Here is a 25,697-nt window from a genome sequence, read left to right as displayed (position 1 = left end):
AGCCCTGTTGCCTGCAGTCTTACAGCCACTGGCCTATGTATCTCCCCCCATCTCAATCCTGCTCATTCTCAAGGCCCACATCAAGTTGCATCTCCACGAAGCCTTTCCCTATTAATGGAACTCATTCCACTCTTTCCTTTGTGAATTAGTTTTACTTAAAATCAGCACCATAAGGGGCGCCTGGGTGGCGCAGTCGGTTGAGCGTCCGACTTCAGCCAGGTCACGATCTCGCGGTCCGTGAGTTCAAGCCCCGCGTCGGGCTCTGGGCTGATGGCTCAGAGCCTGGAGCCTGTTTCCGATTCTGTGTCTCCCTCTCTCTCTGCCCCTCCCCCGTTCATGCTCTGTCTCTCTCTGTCCCAAAAATAAATAAACGTTGAAAAAAAAAATTAAAAAAAAAAAATCAGCACCATAAGATATATGTTTGTATACTCTCTTGCCCTTTAATCATTTCAAGTATCTTGTTTCTTTAAGTTGACTCCTTCACATTCTTTTTCTATTGTTTCTCTGTCTGGTCTGGGTATTGTAAAACCTGGCTAGATTCCAGTCCCAATTCTCTCACTAATGAGCTGTGTGACCTAGAGCTAGTCACAGCCTCTCTGAGCCTCATCTTCCCACTTTTGAGGGTTTCTGTGAGAACATAGTAAACATTATAACACAACATATAAATGTAAGGTATTATTGCTGAAGACATTTGAACTAAAGTGCCTCTGCCTTTCACATCCTACTTAGTGGATGATTCTATGTAAGAAATAGAAATCACTGCTGTTTGTTTCACACTAGGGTCCTTGGCAATGGTTAACAGGTTTAGAACAAGAATATTGCACAACTGTTAAAGATGGGGGCAGATCGAGGGAGTCTATATGCAGCTGATTCAGGGGCTTTCCTTGGAAACTACCAGGTGATTCCAGGCTTGCTCATTTTTAAAGCTTCCATCTTTCTGAACGTTTCTTCATGTAAATGATCCGTGTCAATGCTATGAAAAATGAAAAGAATCTTGTGTCAAGTCAAGCCAGCAGATGCCTTCAGTAGCTTTCCTATCCGCAAGGATAAGATTCCCATTCCACTTGCTCCATAGCACCACCACTGAGTTACTTCACCCACATCAACTGCCTCCCTTAGCCGTAGCTCCTTTCCTTGAGAAAACTTCCTCTTGGACCCTCACTCTTGTCCCTCTCTGACTTTGTCCAAGGCCCCATTGCATCAGTCCATTAGTTCCTGCTCCTGTATATGGAACCTCTCCCTCTCTATGGGCTTTCACTCAGACTACAGAATTGCCTATCTTCAACGAGCCAGAAAAGGAAAAGACCAACTCCCTCCTTCCTGCAGTTCCACCAGTCTTCCCAGCCATAGCCCTACATCTCTTCTCCTTTTCACAAACTTTTAAAAAAATTTTGTAATGTTTATTTTTTTTTTGAGAGAGAGAGAGAGCACAAGTTCGGGGAGGGGCAGAGAGAGAGGGAGACACAGAATCCGAAGCAGGCTCCAGGCTTCAAGCTATCAGCACAGAGTCTGACACAGGGCTTGAACCCACAGACTGTGAGATCATGACGTGAGCCAAAGTTGGACACTTAACTAAGCCACCCAGGTGCCCCTCCTTTTCACAAACTTCTTGAAGGATTAGTCTCTGCTCCTTCTCCCCTCCTTACTTCCTATCCTCAAGTCACTGCAGTCTGGTTTCTGGCCCCACCATGCCACTAAACCAGCCCTTGAGAAAGTCCCCTCTGGCCTCCAAATTACTAAACCCAATGGATATATGTTTCAGTACTCGTCCTCTTGAACCTCTCTGCTGCATTTGATACTGTTGAGCACTTCTTCCTTGAAATTCACTTTTCCCATAGCTTCCAGGACACCATTTCTCTCCTGGTTTACTCCATGGGTTTTCTTTCCCATACCCACTTCTTAAAAAGTTGGTATTTCCCAGGGCTAATTCCCCAGAGATGTTCCTCAGGGGTTCTTCTCTTCTCACTCTCCCCAGAGGATCTCATCCATTGCCATGGCTTCATCTATCATCTCCAAGGCACACTCCTATATCCAACTGCCCACCTACTAGAAAACTTCCCACAGTGCAAACTCCATATGTGTGTACCTGATTAAAACCCATTGACTACAAAAGAAGGTACAGCTCTTTCAAGTGTGTAGTGAGGTAAAGATTTCAGTTTTTAATGGACAGAAGCTAATCTTTATCTAGCAAAGTGAAATGAGTAACCATGCTAATTATGAAATTGTACAGTAAGTAGATATTTAATGCCACAAAAGTGTAACAAGACCTTCAGAATTTTTTTTTTACTGACTTAGCAAAAGTTGCCTTACCTCTTGATGTATAGAGCTCACTGTTGGGCAAGAGGTAGGCCAATATGCTTAGGAAGCCCAGAGGTCTTCCGGGAGTTAAGAGACCAGTTATTATCAACCCCTTCTTTCCAAATTTAGAATTAGGAACACATATCAGGGTGAGCTAGGGGCCTTTATCCAAGACCCAGTGCCAGTGAAAGGCACCACAGCCCATAAAATAAGATTATCTTGAAGAAAGAAGGTTTAAGTGGGTCCCCTGACTCAACTCAAGGGCCTATGTCTTTGTGGGGCAAGGGCAGGTTTCATATATATATATATATATATATATATATATATATATATATTGTGTGTGTGTGTGTGTGTGTGTGTGTGTGTGTATCTGTATCTGTGGCTGATTCCAGGAGTTCCTCTAGACCCAACCACCCTGACATATACAGTACTTTAGAGAACAATGGCTGTATGTTTGGGTGTGGACTAATATATCTGTAGCCTTAAAGCCCAAGTACAATGGCACTGCATGGCTAGCAGGGATCCAGACCAGCCAGGGCATCACAGTCTAGTAACCAAACTTCTGTGGGACTGGTTAGATTCAGTTCTTAGGATCAGCCCCCTGTGGCAGCGAGAAACAGGAGCAGCAGTGGACTGATTCTTCAACCAACTTTGGAAGCAAAACTAGCTCTACCTTGGGGACCAATTTTGGAAACATGAGGAGAGGCCTCAAAATGTACCACTGCTAGAGTATCAGAGATAGGGAGGGAGAGAGAGAGAGAGAGAGAGAGAGAGAGAGAGAGAGAGAGAACGAGAGCAAGGGCTGAATTTGTACCCAGAATTCTGCTAACAGGTCTTACTAATCACATATGGCATACAGGCCTTACCTACCCCCTCAGTCTCACTTCTTGACACATTCTGCTTTGTACTTTATGCTCCAGAAATAGCAAACTCCTTGGATATTTCCCACCCATTTCCCTATCAAGTACCATAAACTGTACTGTTTATTGTCTGGCTATCTTGCTCATGCATCTCCTGAGCTTGGACTACCCTTCTCCATCCTTACCACTATTTCTCTTGGCAATAGTCCTGAAACTTAACTCAGATGGTCCTTCCTCCAAGAAGTTTTCCCTGCCCGTCTTGGACTGGGTGGGTTGTCTCCTGCCATGACTCCCTCAAGACCTTAGGATCCCCTTATTGCATTATTCAGTTTATGTGCCTGTCTCTACCACTAAGCCCACTGGCCCCTGAAGAGCACAGATCATGTCTCCTGTCTTATTCACTCTTGTCTCCTAGCACCTGGCACACTTGCCTGGTACATGGCACATATTCAGCAAGTACTGGTAGAATGAATGAAGGTGAGCTCTGTCCTCTGAGGCCACAATCTCTTTTATTCCTTGACCTTTTGAATGTCTAGACACATAGTCTTTATTGGATATATCATTAACTGTCTCTTTGCCTCTAGATGCTCTAAATTACTAACTGATCTTCTGTATGTATTTACTATATGCAAAGCAATGAGCCAGGAACTTTTTATTGGGGCAGGGGGAGAATACAATGAGGAATAAGATTCAGCCTCACACTCAAGCAGCTCTTAGAAAATAACCTTTTTCCTCCAGCCTTTGCAATTTCCAGCAGAATTTCCCCCTTTTAGAAGGCTCTCCTGGATTTACTCCATCTCTATCCTACCACAGCATTAAATCATCCATAGTTTCCTCTCACCTTACGTGGATAAGTATATATTTCTATTAATTTCAGTGTTGTTTGTTTTATATATACTCTAACATTCAAAACTGATTTGAGGTCAGTGAATGGTGTCTATTCTGTGTGTGTGTGTATGTGTGTGTGTGTGTGTGTGTGTCCTTTGTTTTGTATTCTGAGCTATTATTGCCCACTGTTATCAACTTATTGATCGACAAGTTATAAAGGTTTGAAGGCTGGCATGAAAACACAATGGAAGCACATTGGTTAAAAGGCAAAGAGCAAGAGATACAGGAAACAGCATAACAATTTACAATAAAAAAGCAAATAATGGCATGCCATCACAACAAAAAAAAATTCTCCTTGCTGTCACTTAGGACCATTGCTGAAGCACACACAATATAGAATGCTACCACATTAAATTACTCAATATTTAAAGAAACATTAGGATTGGTCATTAAGCTTATTCCAACCTGCTAACAATATAGGCTGCAGTTATTTCTTTTGAGAAAGACACCATTGAAGGTCCCTAAATCCCTGACGCTTATCATGTTGTGAGTAACTCCCCCTTTCTGGGCAGTAATCACCACACTTTCAAGCCTTTGAAACTAACATACTTCACTTTGCTGGTAGAGAACCAGCTTCCATTTCAGCCATACTTGTAATCAGGCCTTTATGTTGTTTGCATTTATGCTTCAATCCATCAAATTGGCCTTGAATGTGGAATTTTTGCACTCGGCCTTTATTTTCCATTATGTGTTCCAGTTCTGAATTCCAGAAATGAATGGCCGTTTGGTCACTGGTTAGCTGCCAACACAGCATAGCCGTATCCTAATTAAGAATGACTTTGTGTGTCAATGCCAGCCTGCTAAGCTGGCAGATGGACATTGACCAGAAAGGGTCAAGACCTCTACTTCCTATCATTGCATCATTATAGCTTCATTTACTTGAGTCTTGAAGACTCTCAAATGTAAACATTAAGACCTCTAGCAAGTATTAGAAGAGAAAATGGAAAGAATCTAACATTTATGGAGCACCATCTATGTGCCAAAGGTTGTACTGGGTGCATTTATAATTAATGTTTCACTTCATTCAATCCCCATGTCAACACCAGATAGTCAAGTACTAGTATTAGCTCCATTTTACAGACAAGGATACTTAAGTGCAGGGAGGTTAGGTAACCATGGGTATGTAGCTAGTAGATGCTAAACCTAGTATTTAAGCCAGACCTAAAAGAATCTAGATCTGATACTCTTTATCCTACACCATGCTGCTTTTCTTAGCAGTGAGATACAGTGCTGCCTGTTCTCTGCCTCTCTCTTTGGCCCCGTGTCCAAGGAGGAGGCCTACTGGTAATTTCACTTCCTTTGATATTTTGCCTCGGCATGGCTTGCTCTCAGTTCTTCTTTCCCCACTGCAGTAGCCTATGGTCAAACCCAACATGTCTGCCTTGACCCACTCCCTCCTACTTCTCCCACCACATTAACTTACTAGAATGTCTGTAGTTTACATATTGGCTGAATCAGTGCATCACACAGCATTTGCACTCCAAAATCCTTGAGGTCATTTCCACTTAGGTCTAGCAGTGTCAGGTTCTCATTTCTGTTGAGGACAGAGGCAAGGGCTCCACAGCACGAATCTGTGAGATGACATTCTGCTAACCTAAGGAGGATTAGGGATTTGAGGAAGAAATCAGTTTTATCCCAAGTTCCAAAAAGACCCTCCATTTCATATATATCCTGGAACAAGAGCCTGGTGAATAAAGGGTCCCTGTGCACTTACCACAAGGTCTGTAGTTTACAGGAGGGGTGTTTCAGCCCTTCGCACAGCACCTGCATACCCTCATCCCCTAAGGCATTATCACTGAGGTCAAGGTCTCTCAGGTACTCATTGGTGTAGAGTGCATTGCACAAATCCTGACAACACTCTCCAGTCAGGTGGCAGGTCCACAGTCTGCCGGGAAGTAAGGTAGAGAAGGCTGGCATCATTTCATCTGCACTGAGTCACTTTAGAAATTCTATTTGCCCACTGGAAAAACACATTAGAAACTCAGAGTGTCGTGTAAAAAAAAAAATCCCCTGGGCCAGGTCCAAGCGGAGATTGTGGAGTAGAAGAACATTTATTCCCCCCTGAATTATTTGGATCTTCAATTATTGCTTCCTTGGAGATTCAATCACCAGGCCAAAAAATACTCATTTAATTTTAAGAGTTGCTGAAACATCAGGAAACTCAGCCTGTGGCTATAGTCCATGATACTTACGCCAGATCCTTTGACTGACAGTCAGGCTGTTTTAATCCTTCGCACAGCCATTTCAGTCCCAAATCTTCAATTTTGTTATTAATTAGAAGCAGCCTTGTCAGGCTCCGGGTGGAGCTCAGGACTTGGGCGAGGGACTCACAACAAGCTGCAGAAAGGGAACACTGGGAAAGCCTGGAGGAATGGGGATACCAAGGTGGCTGTTAACCATAGAGTCCCACTGAACTTCAAATGCCAAGGCCCATGAGAACAAGGATAAGTAGACACTTACACAAGACTCTCGATTATACCCTGTGCATGCTGCAGACCTTCACAGAGATGCTGTACTCCTATGTCCCCTAGGGTATTGGCGAACACAAACAACTCTTTTAGAGTCTGACTCACTTGCAAGAAAGAAGAGAGCTCCATACAGCTAGCATCTGTTAGGTAACATGTGCTCAAGCTACCAAGAGAAAAAGAAGAAAAATCAGCCACTGCTGCATTTAGCTTTTCCTAGCCTCCCCATATAACTAAGTTCTAGCCATCCTTCAAGTTCCAGCTCCTAGTGCAGCTCCTTCACAAAGACTCCTCCTGAGGTCTCCAGCTCATAGGGACCTCCTACCTTTCCCTGGGCTCATCTGGCATTTCTAAATGATTCCACAGTGTTGGGCACTTCATTACACATTGAATGAACTGTGTTGTTCTCCAATTGTTTCATATCTGTGTGCCCTTAAGGGCAGCCTTGTCACTTGTCCTTCTGACAAAACTACCTACATCTAGTCCACTGTTGGGTGCATAGTAGGTGTTCTTTATAGAATTAATATTTAAGTAGTGGCATTCCTGTAAGCATGCAAGATGGTAATATAATGGAAAGAGCATGAGATTTGGAGACAGATTTTGGAGTCACATCCTGACTATACCACTTTTGAGTGCTGTGACTTTGGACAAGTCACTTTTCCCCATGATCAGATTTTAGAGTCACATCCTGACCATACCACTTTCGCGTGCTGTGACTTTGGACAAATCACTTTTCCCCGTGATCTTCAATTTCCTCATCTGTACAATGGAAATACAAATCCATTTTTTAAGGTTATTGGAAAGAGTGAATTAGATGAAATAACTTCTGCCAAGCACCAAGCATAGATCTTGGCACACAGCAGGCACTTGACAAATTCAATAGTCATAAGATGCTACCAGACAGTTCTAAGAAACTTACTCTAGTTTCTCCACTTTACAGTTGGAATGTCTGAGACCTTCACAAAGATACTTCACCCCTGTATCCCCCAGGGGATTTTCACTCAGGTCAAGCTCAGTGAGATTTGGATTGCAAATGAGAACAGAGGCAAGATAGTTGCAAACAACCTCTGAGCTTTCAGGGAGAAAGCTAGCACACAACCTGGAGAGAAAGAAAGATGAACAGAGATAAAACTGGCTGTTTTACCATCCTACTCACCCCCTGCCACAATACCTCATGAGCAGAGAAAATAAAGGCCCACCCATACAAGACTGCCAACCTTGAGTATGTCACAACCTCCAGAGGAAAGAGTTATACATTGCTCCCACAATACTGTGTCCCCCAGTAGGAATTCAGTAAGTGTTGACTGCCCCTCAAAAAAAGTATTGGGAGGAAATATCAAGGCAACCTAATCTTATTTTAACTCCCTGCATGAATTTATAATTCTATCTTACAGTTTCTCTCAAATCCCGGGAGGGGGGGGTACTATAATATCCTTAATAAGCTTCATAGTCAAAAGATCTTGCCTGTTATCTAAAAGTCCATTATCGGGGTGCCCGAGTGGCTCAGTCGGTTAAGCATCCAACATTGGCTCAGGTCATGATTTCATGGCTCGTGGGTTTGAGCCCTGTGTCAGGCTCTGTGCTGACAGCTGGGGCCCTGGAGCCTGCTTTGGATTCTGTGTCTCCTTCTCTCTTTGCCTCTCCCCTGCTCACATTCTGCCTCTCTCTCTCTCAAAAATAAAGAAACATAAAAAAATTTTAAGTCCATTATTAATTAATTTTCCATCCTTACAGAGACCCAGCTCATCATTATCCTCCACATGATATTCCTTGTTTGGGATGAAGAGTGGTTTTTACCAACCTTCCTGTCTTCTAAATCTTTGTTTCTCCATATTAAGTAGTTCAATTTCTTGAACTATTTCCCATCAACTTTTTCTTCCAACATTTAAAAAAATTTCTATGATATACACTACAATTTTTGAGTCCTCAATTTTCTCTTGAGTTACCAGGCTCCAACCTTAGTTTTGAAGGAGGGCTTATAAGTACACATGTCTGTATCTCCCCAATTTAGAAATTTTAAATAGAGGCATTCTGCCAGAAAAAAAAAGTTTCAAAGTGGATTTTTTAAAGCTTCAATGCTAAAGAGGTTTTGCCTTAAAAAACCCACATATATATTATGATAGTTAATTTTATGCCTCAAGTTGGCTGGGTCATATGTCCAGACATTTGGTCAAACATTATTCTAGATGTATTTGGAAAGGTCCTTTTTATATGAGATTAGTATTGAAATCAGTAGACTTTGAGTAAAGTAATTTACCCTCCATAGTTTGGATGGGCCTCATCTAATCAGTTGAAAGGTTTTCTAGAAAAAGACTGACCTCCTTGGGAAGAAGACAGAATTCTCCCAGGAGAATGCCTTCAGACTTAAGCTGCAACGTCGGCTCTTCCTTGTGTCTCTAGCCTACTGACCTACCTTGCAGATATTGAACTTGACAGCCACCATAATCCACATGAGCCAATTCCTTAGAATAAATCTCTCTATACAGTTGACCCTTGAACAACACAGGTTTGAACTGCACAAGTTCGGGGCGCCTGGGTGGCGCAGTCGGTTGAGCGTCTGACTTCAGCCAGGTCACGATCTCGCGGTCCGTGAGTTCGAGCCCCGCGTCGGGCTCTGGGCTGATGGCTCAGAGCCTGGAGCCTGTTTCTGATTCTGTGTCTCCCTCTCTCTCTGCCCCTCCCCCGTTCATGCTCTGTCTCTCTCTGTCCCAAAAATAAATAAACGTTGAAAAAAAAAATGAACTGCACAAGTTCACTTAAACACGAATTTTTGATAAATACAGTATAGTACTGTAAACGTATTTTTCTCTTATGATTTTCTTAACATTTTCTTTCCTCTAGCTTACTTTGTTTTAATACAGCATATAATACATATATACAGAATGTGTTAGTTGACTGTTCATGTTATCAATAAGGCTTCCAGTCAACAGTAGGCTATTTGTAGTTAAGTTTTTGGAAGGTCAAAAGTTCTATGTGGATTTTCAACTGGCGGGGGTAGGAGTGGCACCCCAACCTCCATATTGTTCAAGAGTCAACTGCATATTTTGTATATATCTTATTTGTTCTGTTTCTCTAGAGAACGCTAACATGTATATGATAAATTTTTTATTAAAACCATTACCATGGACTTTGAAGTCAAACACATGTCAGTTTTGAATTGTGCCTTTACCATGTTATTTAGTCTTATGATCTTAGGTCTCCAGTTCCTCCTCTGCTAAAATGGGGATAATAATTAAAGGAAATAGTGGATACAAAGCACTCAGCACAATGGTTAGCACAAAGTAACTGTTCAATAAGTGTGGGTTATTATTATAGTCATTGATGTTATTGTTACTTACAATGAAAATTCTCTTCCTAAACTTGTTGCATAGAAACAATTTTAGGGACTGTCACTTTTTATTCTTCCTCTCCATGACTCTTTGAAATGTTTTGATCACAAAATGTCCATTTTGAGTTGCATATTTAAATTTTTTTTCTTGCAGTAAGGAAACTAACAGTTACAACTTATTTGAGCTTCTGTAATTTGCAATTTGGATCTTTTAAGCCTTCACAGAGCAATTTCAGAGCTGAAGCTTCCAATTTTGTTTCCCTAAATTCCAGATCAGTGAGCCACTGACTGGTGCTGAGAACAGCTGCTAGTGCCCCACAAGAAGCAGGAGATATAAGGCATCGGTACAACCTTCAGAGAAAAGAAGAATGACCTCATCATCTTGTTCATGCTCTCCCCACATGCAAACAGAAATTGACAAAAAATGATATGAACAGAGAAAACAAAATCTCCTGCTATCAGTTACCTCAATGTCTGTAAAACACAGTTTGGCTGCTTTAATCCTTCACACAGAAGCCTCATTCCTGAATCTTCCAGGGTATTTTTTACAAATTCCAAATCTGTCAAATACTGGTTAGTTTCAAATACTAAAGAGAGGTCCCTACCACAAGAAGCTGTGAGGTGGCAGAAAATCAGTCTGTGTGGAGAAAAAGATATTTCAGAGAAGAAAGAAAATAGGACTCCCCTTAAAGGTACCTGTTTGTACCTTACTGATGTAATGAATTTTTTCAATCCACTCAACAATTTATTGGGTGCTTACCACTGTGCCAAATGCTAAAAACACAAAAATAATTAAGACCCCAACTTGGCCTTCAAGAATGTCCAGTTAATGGGGCAAAAAAATTAGAAAATCATGGATACAGTGTGAAAAGTACTTCAAGTGGTATGCATAAGGTATCATGGGGACACAGAAAGGTAGTACAATTCAACCTAGCTTGGGGTGGGGCTTGGAGGATCAAGACATATTTATAAAAAAATAAATACTTGAGTGCTGTTGTGAAAGGGGAAGAGAAATTGAACAGCTGGATGAAGAGAATGGAAGCAGGAGGAAGAGGAGGGGCTGAGGGACAATCCACTCATGGAGCAGCCAGTGCAAAGGCCAAGAGATGCAAAGGCCAAAGACAAGACAGAGGATGTTTTGTTTGAGAAACTTCCAATTACAGCTGACCCTTGAACAACTCAGGGGATTAGGGGCTTCAACCTCCACAGAGTTGAAAACTTTTGACTACAACTTTTGACTCTCCCAAAACTTAACTACTAATAGCCTATTATTGACCAGAAACCTTAAAGTAAACTAGATAAAAGAAAATGTTACTAAGAAAATCATAAGAGAAAATACATTTATAGTACTACTCTGAATTTATTTAAAAAAAAAATCCACATATAAGTGGACCTCCACAGTTCAAACTCCCTGTTGTTCAAGGGTCAATTGTATTTGCTATGGCCTATTTTAAAAGACTAGAAGGACAGGGGTGTCTGGGTGGCTCAGTCGGTAAGCGTCCAATTTCAGCTCAGGTCATGATCTCACAGTTCGTGGGTTCAAGCCCCGTATCGGGTTCTGTGCTGACAGCTCAGAGCCTAGAGCCTGCTTCAGTTTCTGTGTCTCCCTCTCTCTCTGCTCCTCCCCCACTCACACTCTCTCTCTCAAAAGTAAATAAACATTAAAAAAAAAGACTAGAAGGATATATATGTGTGTGTATATATATATATATATATATATATATATATATACACACACACACAGACACATATATATCAAATTATTAACAGTGGTTATCTTCTAGGTTGGGAAAGGGTGAGATTACAGGGAGACATTTACTTTATAGGTATTTAAAATGTATTTACAATGATCATAAGTTATCAAAGAGTAGTTAAAAATTTAAAAACATAATATATGCTTACTATAAACAATTTCTATGATAGAGAAAAACGTAAAGAATAAAGTGTTTTTAAGTACTATATTCCTATCACCCCAAAATAACCACTGTTAAAATTTTGGCACACGAATTTCCAGGTTTTTAATGCATGCATACATATGTTCTTTGTAACAAGTGAAATCATAGGAAGATGTATTTTAAAAAGATAAAAACTTTTTTGGGGCACTTGGGTGGCTCAGTCAGTTAAGCATCCGACTTTGGCTCAGGTCATGATCTCCCGGTTCATGGGTCCAAGCCCTACATCAGGCTCTGTGCTGACAGCTCAGAGCCTGGAGCCTGCTTTGATTCTGTGTTTCCCTCTCTCTCTCGGCCCCTCCCCTGCTCACACTGCCTTTCTCTCTCTCAAAAATGAATAAATGTCAAAAAATTAAAAAAAAAAGATAAAACCTTTTTCCAAACCTCCTCTCCAATTCCACCTCCCAGACATAACCAATGTTAAGAGTCTGGTGTATACCCTCCCACTCCTTTCTCCAAGATCACAGAAACATACAGACACACACACAGATTTTATTTCAACGTTTATTTATTTTTGGGACAGCGAGAGACAGAGCATGAACGGGGGAGGGGCAGAGAGAGAGGGATACACAGAATCGGAAACAGGCTCCAGGCTCTGAGCCATCAGCCCAGAGCCTGACGCGGGGCTCGAACTCACGGACCGCGAGATCGTGACCTGGCTGAAGTCGGACGCTTAACCGACTGCGCCACCCAGGCGCCCCCACACAGATTTTATTTTACAAAAATGTGATCATAGAAAAAATTACATCAAGTTTACAATGTACTTTGTCATTTGTCCTTGCAGTAGGCCCATTGATAGAAACTAAGATTCATTTACAGCAGAAAGTCATACAGTAAGTGGCAAAGGACTTCAGGACTAAACCTGAAGTCTGTCTGATTTATACAGAAGGCTTCGGAAAGTCAGTGGAGATTTAAAGTGAGATGGTCATATCCCTCTAATGCCAGGAAGCAGGAGACAGACCAGATATCAGAGGGCTGCAGTCCAGGGAAGAAATAGGGTAGGGGTAGCTGACCTAGGATGGTGGGGGCAGCTGACCTAGGATGGTGGGGGCAGCAAAGGTGGACAGATTCAAGACATGGTTTGGGGATGAAGCAGCCAAGATTTATGACCATTTAGGGTCACTACAATATTCAGTGCTGGGCCAATGGGCAATGAAACTGTTCCCTAGCTCCACATTCTTCCTCCAAGGCATTCAGAAGGCCACTGGGGGATTGGGGCTGCCTCTTGTTCTAGAAAATTCCATCTCTAGGAGGGACGGGCCCCCTGGTGTGGGACAAAGCATTATGGTGGGGTGGGCATAACTTCTTGTATTTGATTACGAGTCCTTTATGTTCTTGATTCTAAGTCTTTTCTGACCACTCCTGCTATTTCCGGCTTTCAAGGACTTTCAACAATATAGCAGGTCCTCTTATGTCCTAGAGTTGGGACAGAACCTTCCTCTCACATTCCCTCCCACCCCCACTATCACTGGAAGTTGGAACAGTCCCAGAGTAAAAGATTCCAGAATTGGCCCCAAGACTTCCTTTTTCTCAAGCCCTTGGAGGGAAAAGTACCCTCTTGCTTGGGCTTATTAGGTAGGTATGATTAGGTATGGTTAGCCTGCACCCCATCTGGCCCCGGCTGGAGGTGTACTAGGGTGGGGCAAACCAGTCAGTGGACCTTTCAGAGGGTCTGAGGGAGGAGGGGCAGGGCAAACAGATGGTTGGAAACGCGGGGTGGGGGAGGGGACGAGAGGGCAGGACTGGAGAAAGGGGGACAAGGGGACCAGACAAGGGAGGCGGAGGTGGGGTGGGTGTGTGGGGACAATGTGGCAGGATAGGGGAGGGGGTGGGACGGGGGCAGGGGGGATAAGGGGGCAGGACGGGGGGGGGCAGCAGGATGGGAAAGCAGGGTGGGGTAGGGATGAGGTGGCGGGTCAGGGGAGGGGGTAGGATGAGGGAGTGGGACAGAGGGGGCGGGGGGACAAGAGGGCAGGACGGGGGAGGAGGGGAGCAAGGGGGAGGAGGGGGGCAAGGGGGAGGAGGGGGGCAAGGCGGGAAGGGAGGAGGGGAAGGGGGATAAAGAGGGAGGGGAAGGGGGACAAGGGGAGAGGGGCAAGGGGGGTCTACGGGACAACTGGTTTGTTCGTTTCTGCAGGGCCAGCCAAACCCCTAAGGTTCTCAGTCATCATGGCCTTGAAACCCGACGACCCCAGTGGTGGGTTCCAGCACAGCAAAGTGGTAACCTTCATCAATCAGAAGATGGCTGGGCACACAAAAGGCCTGGAGTTCTACCTGGAGAATACATCCTTGCCCTGGGAGGAGGTGGAGGACAAACTCAGGGCCATCCTGGAAGACAGCACAGTGTCCAGTGAGGCCAAAGAGGCCTGTGCCTGGAGCAGCCTGGCCCTAGGTGTGCGCTTTGCCTGCAGGCAGGGCCAGTTACACAAGCACAGGGTACACTGGCTGCATGACTTCGCCAAACTGCATAAGACCACTGCACAGACCTTGGCTTCAGACCTAAAGGAGTTCACTACACAGCAGGAGATGGAGCACAAAGAGGCAGCCTTCCAGCTACAGATGGCCCAGGCCAACCTGGAAGAGGTGCAGACAGAACGGGATTTCCTGAAGTGGAAGCTCCTCCAGGTCTTAAAGATTATCTCTGCTTGATCCCTGCCCTATCTCCCTGCCCCATCCCCTCACCACCCCCAGAATGGGTCTCAACACTGCCCACTTTTCTCCCACAGCTGCAGTCTCTGCAGAAGCAGGTCCAGGTCTCAGAGGAGCCAGGCCTGGCCACTAGGACAGAAGGAGCAGGTGAGGTAGAGGAGGCGGGAGTTGCTGCCACTTCTACTGCTTCTACTGGCACTGCAGGAAGAGGAAGAAGAGGACAGAAGAATGCAGAAGGGGCAGAAGCTGCAAAGGAGCCAGGTGGAGGCCTCATGCACCTGCTTGGAGCTGTGGAGCGGAAAAATTACACCGCCAGTGGGCAGAGGAAGGGAGATATTAAGTCAGTGAAAACAGCCATGTTTTATTTCTCTGGGACGATGAAGCCCGGGACCACAGCCACACCCTCACCCCTGCCTGTCCAGCTCCCTGCCTCATTCACATACTCCTACGCCTGTCCCTTTTCCCCCTTCCCACCTGCGCCCACACCAGTCCCACCAGCAACACCATTCACCGTAGGAAATCCAGTTCAGACATCTCCCCACTGGAGGCCCTCTGAGGTTAGTGTGAGGTCTAATGTGGGGTCCCAGGGAAAAGACCCTCAAGAATCCCAAAGAGACAGGAGAGACTCTGATCCCTATCAGCATAGAAGACCTCCCATATTTCGCAGACCTGGGGATTGGGACTGCCCTTGGTGTAAAGCTGTGAATTTTTCAAGGAGGGAAATTTGCTTCCGTTGTGGGAGGGGAATCTGGCTGCAAAGCCCTCAGTAAATTAAGAAATGTCAAATAGAACAGAAACCTATACCAGTGGAAAATCAATTTTTGAGGGATGGGGGAAAGGTGAGGGAGGGGACTGGGTGGAGTGGGGAAGGGGATAAGTGGGAGAATGGGGCTAAAGGAATGGGAGGGAGGTGGGGTGGGAAGTGGAGAAGGTGTAGATTGACAGGGAGAGACATGTTTTGATGACCCCCTTTGTGTTCCAGAGCATTAGTGTTCCATACCCCAGAAGCACCGTAGCTTTTGTTCTTACTCCTAAGCCCTAGTATCTAGTGGACATGAGCAGCCATGTATATGACAATCCACCCATCTCCCCACCTGGGCTGTATATGATGGGAGGAGTGGACATCTGACCCATCCTTAGCCAAACAGGTTCTCGAACAGAGAGGCAGATTTCATAGAGTGGTGTTGGGCAAGGAAGCAGTGGGTTATTTGGAGTTGGGGCCAAGGTCAGAGTCATGAATGCCGAGGCCACAGCCAAGGACTGGCCCCGGCTGTCAGAGAGAAGAACTGTGTGCTTTATAGAAGCCAAGTGTCTTAGAGGATAGCAGAATCAGATCCCAGGGAGCAGATAAGGCATAGAGAAAGCACAGGAGTTGATCTTGTAACCCCAGAGATGGAGACAGTGGTGGTCTTTCTACAGTTGTGCTGCATGAAAATCCAATCCACACAGATACCCTTTAAGTTAAGTTGAATGGGTTCCTGCTCTGGGTAACCAGATTATTTCCAGGTCAGAAATTGGCACCAAGAAGAGCAGTCACAAACCACAGATCACCCAAGAAAAATGTCAACACTGGCTGGGGAGGAGTATCAGAGAGTTACAGGTAGTGAGGATTCCTATATCCCAAGAGTCTCCTGGAATGAACTGGACAGGAAGCTTGTTCGTGTTCTGATCAAGTTATATCATGAGAAACCATCAAAACAGGCCTGGGGTTAACCCTGGGCTTACAACACAGCAGAGATTTGCCACCCCTAAGATGAAATCCCTCAGGACTGATGAAATCACCAGCAGGACATACAGAGGACACCAGCACCAGATGCAGACAACTGCTATGGCTGTATAGCCCCAAAACATGAGAATCTTCCCCAGTCCCCAGTGGCAGAACTGGGGACAGACAGATCTGAACAGGGAACCCCTACCACTTCCAAGGAGGTGAGTCAGCAAATGATAGTGCCTAGAGGGTTTGCTGGTCTAGTTTATGGACCAAAGTGTGGTGCTATCCTGAGCAATTCTCTCCCCAAACCCACTGCCAGAATAATAGTGGGAGGGGGGATCTGGTTACAAAGGTCTCAGTGAATTCATAAATGAAATAAAACATATCCCAATGGGAAATCAATGTCTAGAGGGAGGGGGTAAACTGGGAAAAGAGAAGGGGAGAGGATGGTTTGTGTTTCCTTTCTCATGATTCTAAGTGGTGTTGAGGGAGACTAAATGTATGGATTAGCCCACAGGTAGAAGGATCGTGAGGTGTCACACCTGGACCAGAGTAAGAAAACTGGAGGAGCCCTGGACATCACCCAGGGACTACAGACATAGAGCCTGAAGCTATAATGGCCCTGGTTCATCGCCATAGCTCCTGGATAGGACTTGGGCTGTCTCCTATTGGGGCAGGTGTGGACAACCATCAGGATTGGGGGTAAGATCCCTAACCTGCATTTTCAGGGATATCTTTGGGCTTGTTTATATTCTTCTAAGACAGAGTTTCCCAGCCTCAGCACTCCTCACACTTGAGGTTCAATAATTCTTTGTTGCAGGGGGCTGTCTAGTACACTGCGGGATGTGTACACTGCAGAATCCCGGACCTCTGCACATTAGAGGTCAGTAGCACCCACTCCCCAAGTTGTGACAAGCAAAAATGTCTCCAGGTATTGCCACATGTCCACTGGAGGGTGAAACTGCCACTGGCTGGGAACCATAGAGGCGACAAGGTCCTTAGGAGTAGTCATGACAGTGGGAAGAGAGATGCAAGGAGAGCATTCTCAGCAGTGCCCAGGGCTGCAGGGGAGGCCCTAAGGTAGGAACTGAAAAGTATTCATTGGATCCGGTATTATTTCGATCTTTGAACAGATCTGGGCCAGGGAGGGGTAGAACCCAAACCACAAGGACTGGGGAGTAAATGGGAATTGAGGAAGTGCAGGAAGGGAGGCTCTTCAAGAACTCCTAGCAGTAAAGGGAAGGAATGGGGTACATGGCTGAGAGAGGGTTCCTTTTAATATGGGAGAAACTTGAACCACAGGAAAGGAGACAACTGAAGAAAGCTTGAAAACATACAATACACAAGAGAGAGACCCTGCTTACCACATTGGGAGGCACGTCCATTGTACTATTCAATAAAAAATAAAATATGATGGCCAGTTTTTTGTGTGTGTGAAACAAAACCCCCAAAGCTCTGTAACTGCATATGCAGGATATATATATATTATAGGTTTATATGTGCCTTATGTTACACATTGATGTTTGAAAAGGCATAGAAAAAAAGGTCTGGAAAGATATTTAGCAAACAAGGTGTTACCTAGGGAGGTATGGTCAGGGCATGGTAAGCAGGAGTGGGGATGTTGGGGTATAAGGTGGGGTGGGGTATGGGACAGTAGGGTGGAAGGCTTTTATATCTTTATATACTTCTGTGTTGTGTAAAGTGAAATAATTAAATGCTTAAAAATTTAAAAAAAGTGAATTTACTTGCTTGGGCAGGTTTGGAAAGGCCACCTCTTCCTCTAGGACAGGAGGGAAGGAAGGAGAACAGACACTGATCTGTGTGGTGAGGGGTCTGGAAACAAGGGAGCTCGTGCCTGTGTGCTGGAGATGTGGAGTGAAGGAGACAAGATACCTGAGAGTGAGCACAGAATGGAAGGCAGCGTGGTGGGTGGGGAGTTTCTGAGCAATGGCACTTTGGGGAATAACAGCAGGGGATGGAGGTGAGGCATGGAGGGAGAGAAAAAGATCACTGAGCTGCATGGAGTGGGACAGGACCCAACTGAAAGAAAACCAAGGAAGAGGACAGTTGGATCTGGAAGGAGAAGAGGGTAGGTCCAGGAGGGGCACAGACACAGATCTCTTAGATGTTATAGACTGCCATCCACTCCCTACAGCAAAAATAGCATATGCAAAAGGGACAGAGGCTGGAGGGGCTGACAGGGATCTGTGCCTGACTCTCTACCCCTTCTAGGTTTGTAGCATATCTTATCATTTGCTGTTCTGCTATGGAGAAGCTGAGCACTAGTTATATTTTGTTTGCAGGTCCCATCAGCTGGGGGTACAATTTCTAGCAATCCAGTTTCTACCTTACAAATACCTAAGTGTTCAAAGCAAAGTTCAACTTACTTCAGGTCTTTGATTTTACAGCATGGATTACGTAGTGCTTGGCAGAGCAAGTGTAGCCGAGACACTGGCAAATTGTGTAGCTTGAAGGACCTAAAAAAGATGAGAAAGCAAAAATAATTTAAAACAAAACAGTTAAGAACAAAATTTTAAGTAAAAGGCTTACTTTGGCTTCTGTTTACCATACTAGTATTCATTTACTTCTTCCAAAGTCCTTAGGAGGTATTATCCCATTTTGCAGATAAGGAAATTAAGGCAAAAAAAAGTTAAGATATTTGCCTAAGGTCACGTAGGTAGGAATAGAATGGAGGTCAGCACTCAGACCTGTCTGACTTCAAAGCACAAGCCATGTTACTGTGTGCCAGGCACCAAGGTAAGCACTTTACATATAAAATTATCTTATCTGGTCCCTAACACAATGATGGATATCATAATCATCATTTTGCAGATGGCTCAGAGAAGTCAAGTGAGTTGCCCAAGCTATCTACACTATAACTATATTTTGGTTGTCAGTATTAATAGAATAATTAATCATTAAAAACTAGAAAAGTTCATATGTTTTGAACTAGAAAAGTTCAAATGTTCATATGTTAAACATAATTCTATGTTTAATTTTTTGAGGAATACCCAAAGAAAACAAAAACACTAATTTGATAATATATATGCACTCCTATGGTTATTGCAGCATTATTTACAATGGACATATTATGAAAGCAACTCAAGTGTAGATCAATAGATGAATGGATAGAGATGTGGTGTGTGTGTGTATGTATGTGTGTGTATGTGTATTTATATATATATATACAAACAATACATATATATATGTATGTATATATATATACATACATACACAATGGAATATTACTCCACCATAAAAAAAGAATAAAATCTTGCCTTTTGCAACAACATAGATGGATCTAGAAGGTATAATGCTAAGTGAAAGAAATTAGTCCAAGAAAGACAAATATCACATGATTTCACTCATATGTGGAATTTAAGAAACAAAACAAATGAACAAAAAAAAGAGAGACAAAAAATAAACAGACTCTTAAATACAGAGAACAAATTGGTGGTTGCCAGAGGGGAGGTGGGTGGAGATGTGTGAAATAAATAAAGGGGATGAAGAGCACACTTATCTTGACAAGCACTGAGAAATGTACAGAATCACTGAATCACTATATAGTACACCTGAAATTAATATAACACTGTATGTTAATTACACTTGAACAACAAAATAAACCTAAAACAGTACAATAGTGAACTCTCTGTCAACATGCTTGTGAAAAGAATATTTTGGGGTAAGTTTTGAAGAAAGTTTAAGCCCCCTGATAAAGGCAATAGGGCTGGGGTAGGGACTCCATTTAAGGCTGATTTTCTGGAAATCTAGAATGAACCAGAAGCCTCTCTTTGTTTCCACCAGTGTTTAAAAGTTCTCAATGCATTTATCCATCATTTTACTTTATAATATACAGTTGAAGTGGTCTTGAATTTATCAAGACATTGTAGCCAAGGTCCTTGGTAATTCCAAGTCCATGTAACCTCTCCTACTCCTTCCACTCTAGTCCCAAACACTCTTGCTGCACTTCCCTTCCCCTCCCCACTTCCCTCAAACACACCTACCCCATACTCATTTCTACCTCTATGCTACTCCCACTGAGGAAATATAACTATCAGAGAAAAGACTCGCGTTAACACTTCCTAAGTAGAGCCTTCTGCCCACTCTCTTCTTCTCAAGGTCCCCTACCTCTCAGCTGGTCGTACAACTAAAGGAGTGGCAATGTCCATCTTAACCCAAGTATTGAGAACGGACTTATGACCAGTGGCATTTTCTAGATAACACAGGTCAATAAGTCAATAGAACTATATTTTGCAATATACAGAATCTGTATGAAATAAGTGGTTTACCTAAGCCTCTTTGAACCCTTTGTGAAGGTGGAAGCCTGGTGGGAAAAGCCCAGGATTCACAGCAATATATGCAGGAGTACAGTTCTGTCCCTTACTAACCTGAGGCTCTCTGAGGCCTCAGTGATGAAGTATATGTAGAGGAGAGTGATGACCAATTCAATGTTAAGTTTACCACCTTTTCCAGAATAGCAGTCATCAACACCAAAATAGTAGAGTCCTCAATGATAATCTTGATGACTTACATGCTCATAACACTTTTATAATTATAAAGTACATTCACAAGGTAACAGTGAAGACTAATATATATACACACACATACACACACACAGTGGCTAGCACAGTGCCTAATACATAATAAGTGCTCAGAATTTTTAACGTTCCCTTCCTGTCTACTTAGTCTAGTGTCTAATATGTGATATATATTGAATAAATCCTTACTGGGTTGATTGACATAAAATATAGAAAGTGGAGATGATTCATTTTATTTATTGACAATACCAGAAATGATCATGTGCCTGAATACTTGAAATAAACAAGAAAGCCCATGATTTCTGAAGGCCAAAACATTGGAGAAAAGACATTAATATACTCACTGATTAAGTGTAAAGACTGGTGTCATGAATGCAGAGGCTTGCTCTTCCTCCTCAAATCCAATTAGGTGCTGACACTTCAGAGACACTGACAGATGACTGTGACTGCTTTTTACACAGAATGACATAGCCAGAATGTCCATTTTTGTGTAGGTAGGTTGAAGCAATATAATTGATTGTAAATCACCAATTATCTTTTCTGCATATTCTTCTTCCTGAATCTCATACAAACAATGAAATAAGTCCATTGGCTCAATCTGTAACATAGAATATTTATCCTTTATTTCTTTCTCAGTCCATTTCAATAATTCCTCTCGAAGTCCTGGGGAGACTTTTCTTCCAAAAGTAGTTTCCACAGCTTTTCCCTTTCCTTTACGTAAGAGGCCAAACAAGAACTGTATCGTTAATGATGAAAACCCTTTCCCATATTGTTGGAATATTTCTTGCCACGTTTTCCCCACTTGATCAAAAAACATACAGTTGCCGTCATTCTTTAGGGCATAGAACACAGCAGTCAAGAACTCTTGGAAACTGAAGTGAAGGAAAGTGTAGACATTGACACTTCCTTCAGATTTTTTCAAAAAGTGATTTAGGAAAGTGCAATTGATATCATATACCCCTATCCCATGTCTCCTGAGGTCACGGACTTCAAATAGGACCTGTTGGTTCTGTAGTCCCTCTGCAGCCAAAGAGCAAAGGCCCCACAGACAACTTTGTCCCTTCCACACTGAGATACCTGTAAGGGTTTTGAGGCACTTGGAAAAGTAAAACAGATACACATCAGTCATGGTCTGAAGTGACCTCATAAGACTCCTGTCACCATCTTCCTGTGACTGCAGGACACTACAGATCATCCAGGAGATGATGGGAAGAGAGGACATAATGTCAAGGCTTTGATTTTGTTGCAGCTCATAAAAGACTCTCATTGCTGCATTAGCACCTGAAAACTGACTCAAGAAATATGCTCTCTTTTCAGCATTTGTAAACCAAATGATCTCGGCCTGGATAGATTGTTTTAACAGAGAGTGGAGCTTCTTCATGGTTGCAGGCCGGGCAGTTATCAGCAGGGAGGATTCAGGGAACAGTTTTTTCCTCACAAAACTACGTAAGAGGGTCTCTACTGGTTTCTGCTCCTGGGGGTTAGCACTAAGATCCTCTTCCAGGTTACCTACAGGATGCTGGAGCTCAGGAAATCCATCAAGTATGAAAAGAAGCTTCTCTGGATACACAAGAATAACGTCCAGGATTGGTCCATCTATATCTTGAAAAGTGTTAGTGATCAGGTCAGCAGCACTAAGGTTAGCAATATGGCTTATTTCTCTGCAGTTTACATAGATGAGATAGTCAAACCTTCCTGGAGTAACCATTCCTGCTGCCCAGTCAAACATGAACTTGTGCACCACAGCTGTTTTCCCAATCCCAGCACATCCCTGAAGCACCACAGTTTGGGATGAGCTGCAGCCTTCTTGGTCAGGATCAAATACATGTCCCATATCAATAAAATTATCTTGTTGAGGAATCCCACACGGTGTCTTTTCTGATATACCATGTTCTTTTACAAGAAGCAGCCATGACTCTATATGATTGCCATGATGATAACATTTATGGACTCCTATGTTTAGGTATTTTTCTTTCAGATGTTTTCTAAATATTTCCCGGGAATCTAATGAGGTGACACCAAGAGTTAGTAATCACGGAATCCTAGACAACAATACAAAACAACAGCTATAACTAATATCACCATCTCCACTTGGACATCTTATTTTACATGTCTAAACCTGAGCTCTGGATTTCTGTGTGGGTGCCCTCCCCCCCCAAAAAAAAAACCCTCTGCAGGCATGTCATCTCAATTAAATGATGTCACCCAGTTGCCCAGAAAAATATTAGGAGCCATTCTTTATTTCTTTTTTCCCCTTGAATCCTCCACATCCAATCAATTAACAAGGCCTATCATAAGCCTTCAATACACTTATTTATCACTACATTCTCAAATACCAACCAAATACAAGGTACTACTAACTGTTTCCTGGAGAAAGAAATAGACTCCTACTATTCATTTACTCTAGCTTATCTATGGCTCCTCTCCACACAGCAGCCAACATGATCTTCTAAAAATATCAATTACATCATGTGACTACCATACCTGAAACCTTTCAAAAGCTTTTCATTGCACTTCGTATAAAATCCAAAACCTTACCCTACAAGGTGTGCCACAAATCACTCTCCTTCTCAGTCCCTAAAGACACACTAGCTTACTTTTAGTTTCTCACAAATGCCATGTTCTTTCCCACTTCAGGGCCTTTCCAGTAGCTTTTCTCTCTGCCTGGAACACCCTTTCTGCTATTTCCATGGAGAGCTTTTTTTTTTTTTTTTTATCCTTCAGATCTCAACTTAAACATTACTTCCTAGAAGAGGACTTGCTTGACCACCCAATTTAAAGCAGATCCTCTCTATTATTTCCTTTCCCAGCACCTTGTTTTCACTTTATAGCTCTTATCATAATTAACAGTTGTTTATTTTTTATCTGTCTTTCCCACTAAACAATAATCTACATGAAGACAGGGACCTTATTTGTATTCTTCACCATAATATCCTAAGTACCTAGTGTGGTGCCTGGCACATAGTAGACACTCAACAAATAGGTTATTGAATATGGCTATAAATACTTTTGAATTAAAAACAAGTCATTTATTACTGCCTATTCTGTGCCAGATATTTTACTAGGCTCTTTATATATATTTCTGATTGAATTCTTGCAATAATCCCATGAAGTAGGTATTATCCACATTTTATAGTTGAGGAAACTGAAATTTGTTACCAGGGTTATAAGTTCATGCGTATACAATCTGCACACAGGTCTTGTGCTCAGAAGGGCCCATTGGTATAATGCTCTGCTGTCGCTATCTTGGATTTAATATTTTTTGAACAAGGGGTCCTGTGTTTTCATTTTGTAGCATAGCCCATCAATTATGTAGTCAGTCCCGCTTATCGCATTAGATAATTTGTCCAAAGTTCAACAGCTAGTAAGTGATAGAGACTTACTTAAGATTAAGGTTTGTCTAAAGCCATAGTCCATATGCTTAAATACTATATTACATAGTTTTTCACTTTATGCAACTAGAAAAATAATCCAAGGAGTCAGTTATCAAGTTCAAACTTCTGTCAAGTGAATGTCTAAGTTAGCATTTCTCAAATAAGTGTTCCTTTGAACACGATTTTGCAAGGTATTAGTAAGAAAGCTGTGGAAAAGAAGTCCAGTGGTCAAATAAGTTAAAGGGAATACACCCTCTATCTCCTTTTAGAGTTTCTCAACGCATGTAGCATGTGAAAGGATCTGAAATGACCTATAGTAAAAAAAGAAAAAAAAAAAGGCTGTTTAACTTGGTTTAATCCAGCACTTTCTGGTCTAAAATGACTATATAACCCTTTCCCAAAAGCAAAGTTATTTTCTCCTGGACAATAGTGCTCTGTAGAACTGCTTTGGGGAATGCTGATCTAGATAACTGTTAGCAAATTTCTTCTGTAAAATTCTGTAAATAGTTTAGGCTTTTGGGTCTCTGTTTCAGCTACTCAATTCTGCCATCTTAGCTAGAAGGTAGCCATAGATAATATGTAAATGAATGGGCATGGCTGGTTCTACTAAAACTTTATTTATAAAAATAGGCCCCTGACTTGATTTGGCCCACTATCGTAATGGCCTCAATTTAGATCACTCCAGAATTGGATAGGTCTATTCTAGCCTGTGCATCTGAAATTCTGTACATCTGGTGCCTGACCACCATCAGAGGTCCTCCTGGTATTCCATTACCTATTCTATCTGATATAAAATTCCTATTTGTTATAACAGTTTGGAGCTTCATAGATACTACCAAAAAAAAAAAAAAAAAAAAAAAGGCTGCTGCCCAATGAATACAGGGCAAGAATAGGAGTGGAATAGGGATGAGAAGCCAGGTTCATAGGAGGCACTTTTCACAAAACAAAAAGAGTAAAAGAGAGAAGACATCTACCTATGAGCTCCTTCAATGACAATGAAGCCTGAGAATTTGAAGCAGCTGTGGGAGGAAAGAGTTGAGATTAACAGAAGCACAAATACACCTTCACATCAAAACATGAAATATACAAAAATTTACCCACACTGCTACAGCCATTCATGCTGTTCCCCAGACAGAAATACAAGGAAGAAAGTCATCTCACATCTATTCTGACTCACCCACAAAGTTATAACTAATGTCCAATGTAAAGTAAAATGTAAGACCTTCTCAGATATATATTGAGGGTATAAACATTTACATTTATATGCTCTGTAAGAAAAATTTTAGGCATTAACTTAAAGGCTCATACATTATCTGAAGTGACTGTTTTAGGTATTTTGCTTTCCATTGAACGTTAGCCTATTGCCTCTGTTGGAGCTTCTGTTGAACTTAACTTGTTAATGAGAAAGAATAAGGCATTGCTGATGTTAGTGTGATGGATACATACAATGATCTACAATTTGAACACATATACACATACGTTCATTCCAAACACTTACATATATAGGTTTATAGGTAGAAATACACAAATGAAGGCACATGTGAATGTGTTCACATGCACACGCACATACACATACACACACAGCCTCCACATTCCTATAGGTTTTTAGTACTTGCACACCTTTTAAAAGCAAG

General features: G+C 42.5%; 2 protein-coding genes across 2 annotated transcripts; one reads left to right on the top strand and one right to left on the bottom strand.

Annotated features, from left to right (window-relative positions):
• Nucleotides 1-407: 407 nt before the first annotated feature.
• LOC123594180 (NACHT, LRR and PYD domains-containing protein 12-like) lies at nucleotides 408-25,697 on the bottom strand. The gene is made up of 12 exons (XM_045470870.1): nucleotides 25,684-25,697; nucleotides 25,038-25,082; nucleotides 21,034-22,693; nucleotides 18,539-18,628; nucleotides 10,306-10,476; nucleotides 10,020-10,190; nucleotides 7,431-7,610; nucleotides 6,507-6,677; nucleotides 6,239-6,409; nucleotides 5,761-5,931; nucleotides 5,470-5,640; nucleotides 408-973 (listed from the first exon to the last, which is right to left on the bottom strand). Exons 3-12 carry the CDS (start codon nucleotides 22,521-22,523, stop codon nucleotides 892-894), a joined length of 2,868 nt encoding a protein of 955 aa, XP_045326826.1. The 5' UTR covers nucleotides 22,524-22,693; nucleotides 25,038-25,082; nucleotides 25,684-25,697; the 3' UTR covers nucleotides 408-891.
• On the top strand, nucleotides 13,297-15,243 carry TEX13B (testis expressed 13B). Its single transcript, XM_045470871.1, has 3 exons — nucleotides 13,297-13,366; nucleotides 13,929-14,416; nucleotides 14,518-15,243. Exons 2-3 carry the CDS (start codon nucleotides 13,961-13,963, stop codon nucleotides 15,208-15,210), a joined length of 1,149 nt encoding a protein of 382 aa, XP_045326827.1. The 5' UTR covers nucleotides 13,297-13,366; nucleotides 13,929-13,960; the 3' UTR covers nucleotides 15,211-15,243.

The sequence above is a fragment of the Leopardus geoffroyi genome, chromosome X, assembly GCF_018350155.1.
Source record: "Leopardus geoffroyi isolate Oge1 chromosome X, O.geoffroyi_Oge1_pat1.0, whole genome shotgun sequence".
Lineage (NCBI taxonomy): Eukaryota > Metazoa > Chordata > Mammalia > Carnivora > Felidae > Leopardus > Leopardus geoffroyi.
Note: the sequence above shows the minus strand (reverse complement) of the source record. Positions and strands in the feature narration are given on the sequence as shown.

Coding starts and splice junctions, on each gene's coding strand:
- LOC123594180 (XM_045470870.1), bottom strand. CDS start 22,523: ATGGGACATGTATTTGATCCTGACCAAGAAGGCTGCAGCTCATCCCAA. Junction 10,191..10,305: donor TGTGTTTTACAGACATTGAG/GTAACTGATAGC, acceptor TTTTCTCTGAAG/GTTGTACCGATGCCTTATAT. Junction 5,932..6,238: donor TGTCAGTCAAAGGATCTGGC/GTAAGTATCATG, acceptor ACTTCCCGGCAG/ACTGTGGACCTGCCACCTGA.
- TEX13B (XM_045470871.1), top strand. CDS start 13,961: ATGGCCTTGAAACCCGACGACCCCAGTGGTGGGTTCCAGCACAGCAAA. Junction 14,417..14,517: donor TGAAGTGGAAGCTCCTCCAG/GTCTTAAAGATT, acceptor TTTCTCCCACAG/CTGCAGTCTCTGCAGAAGCA.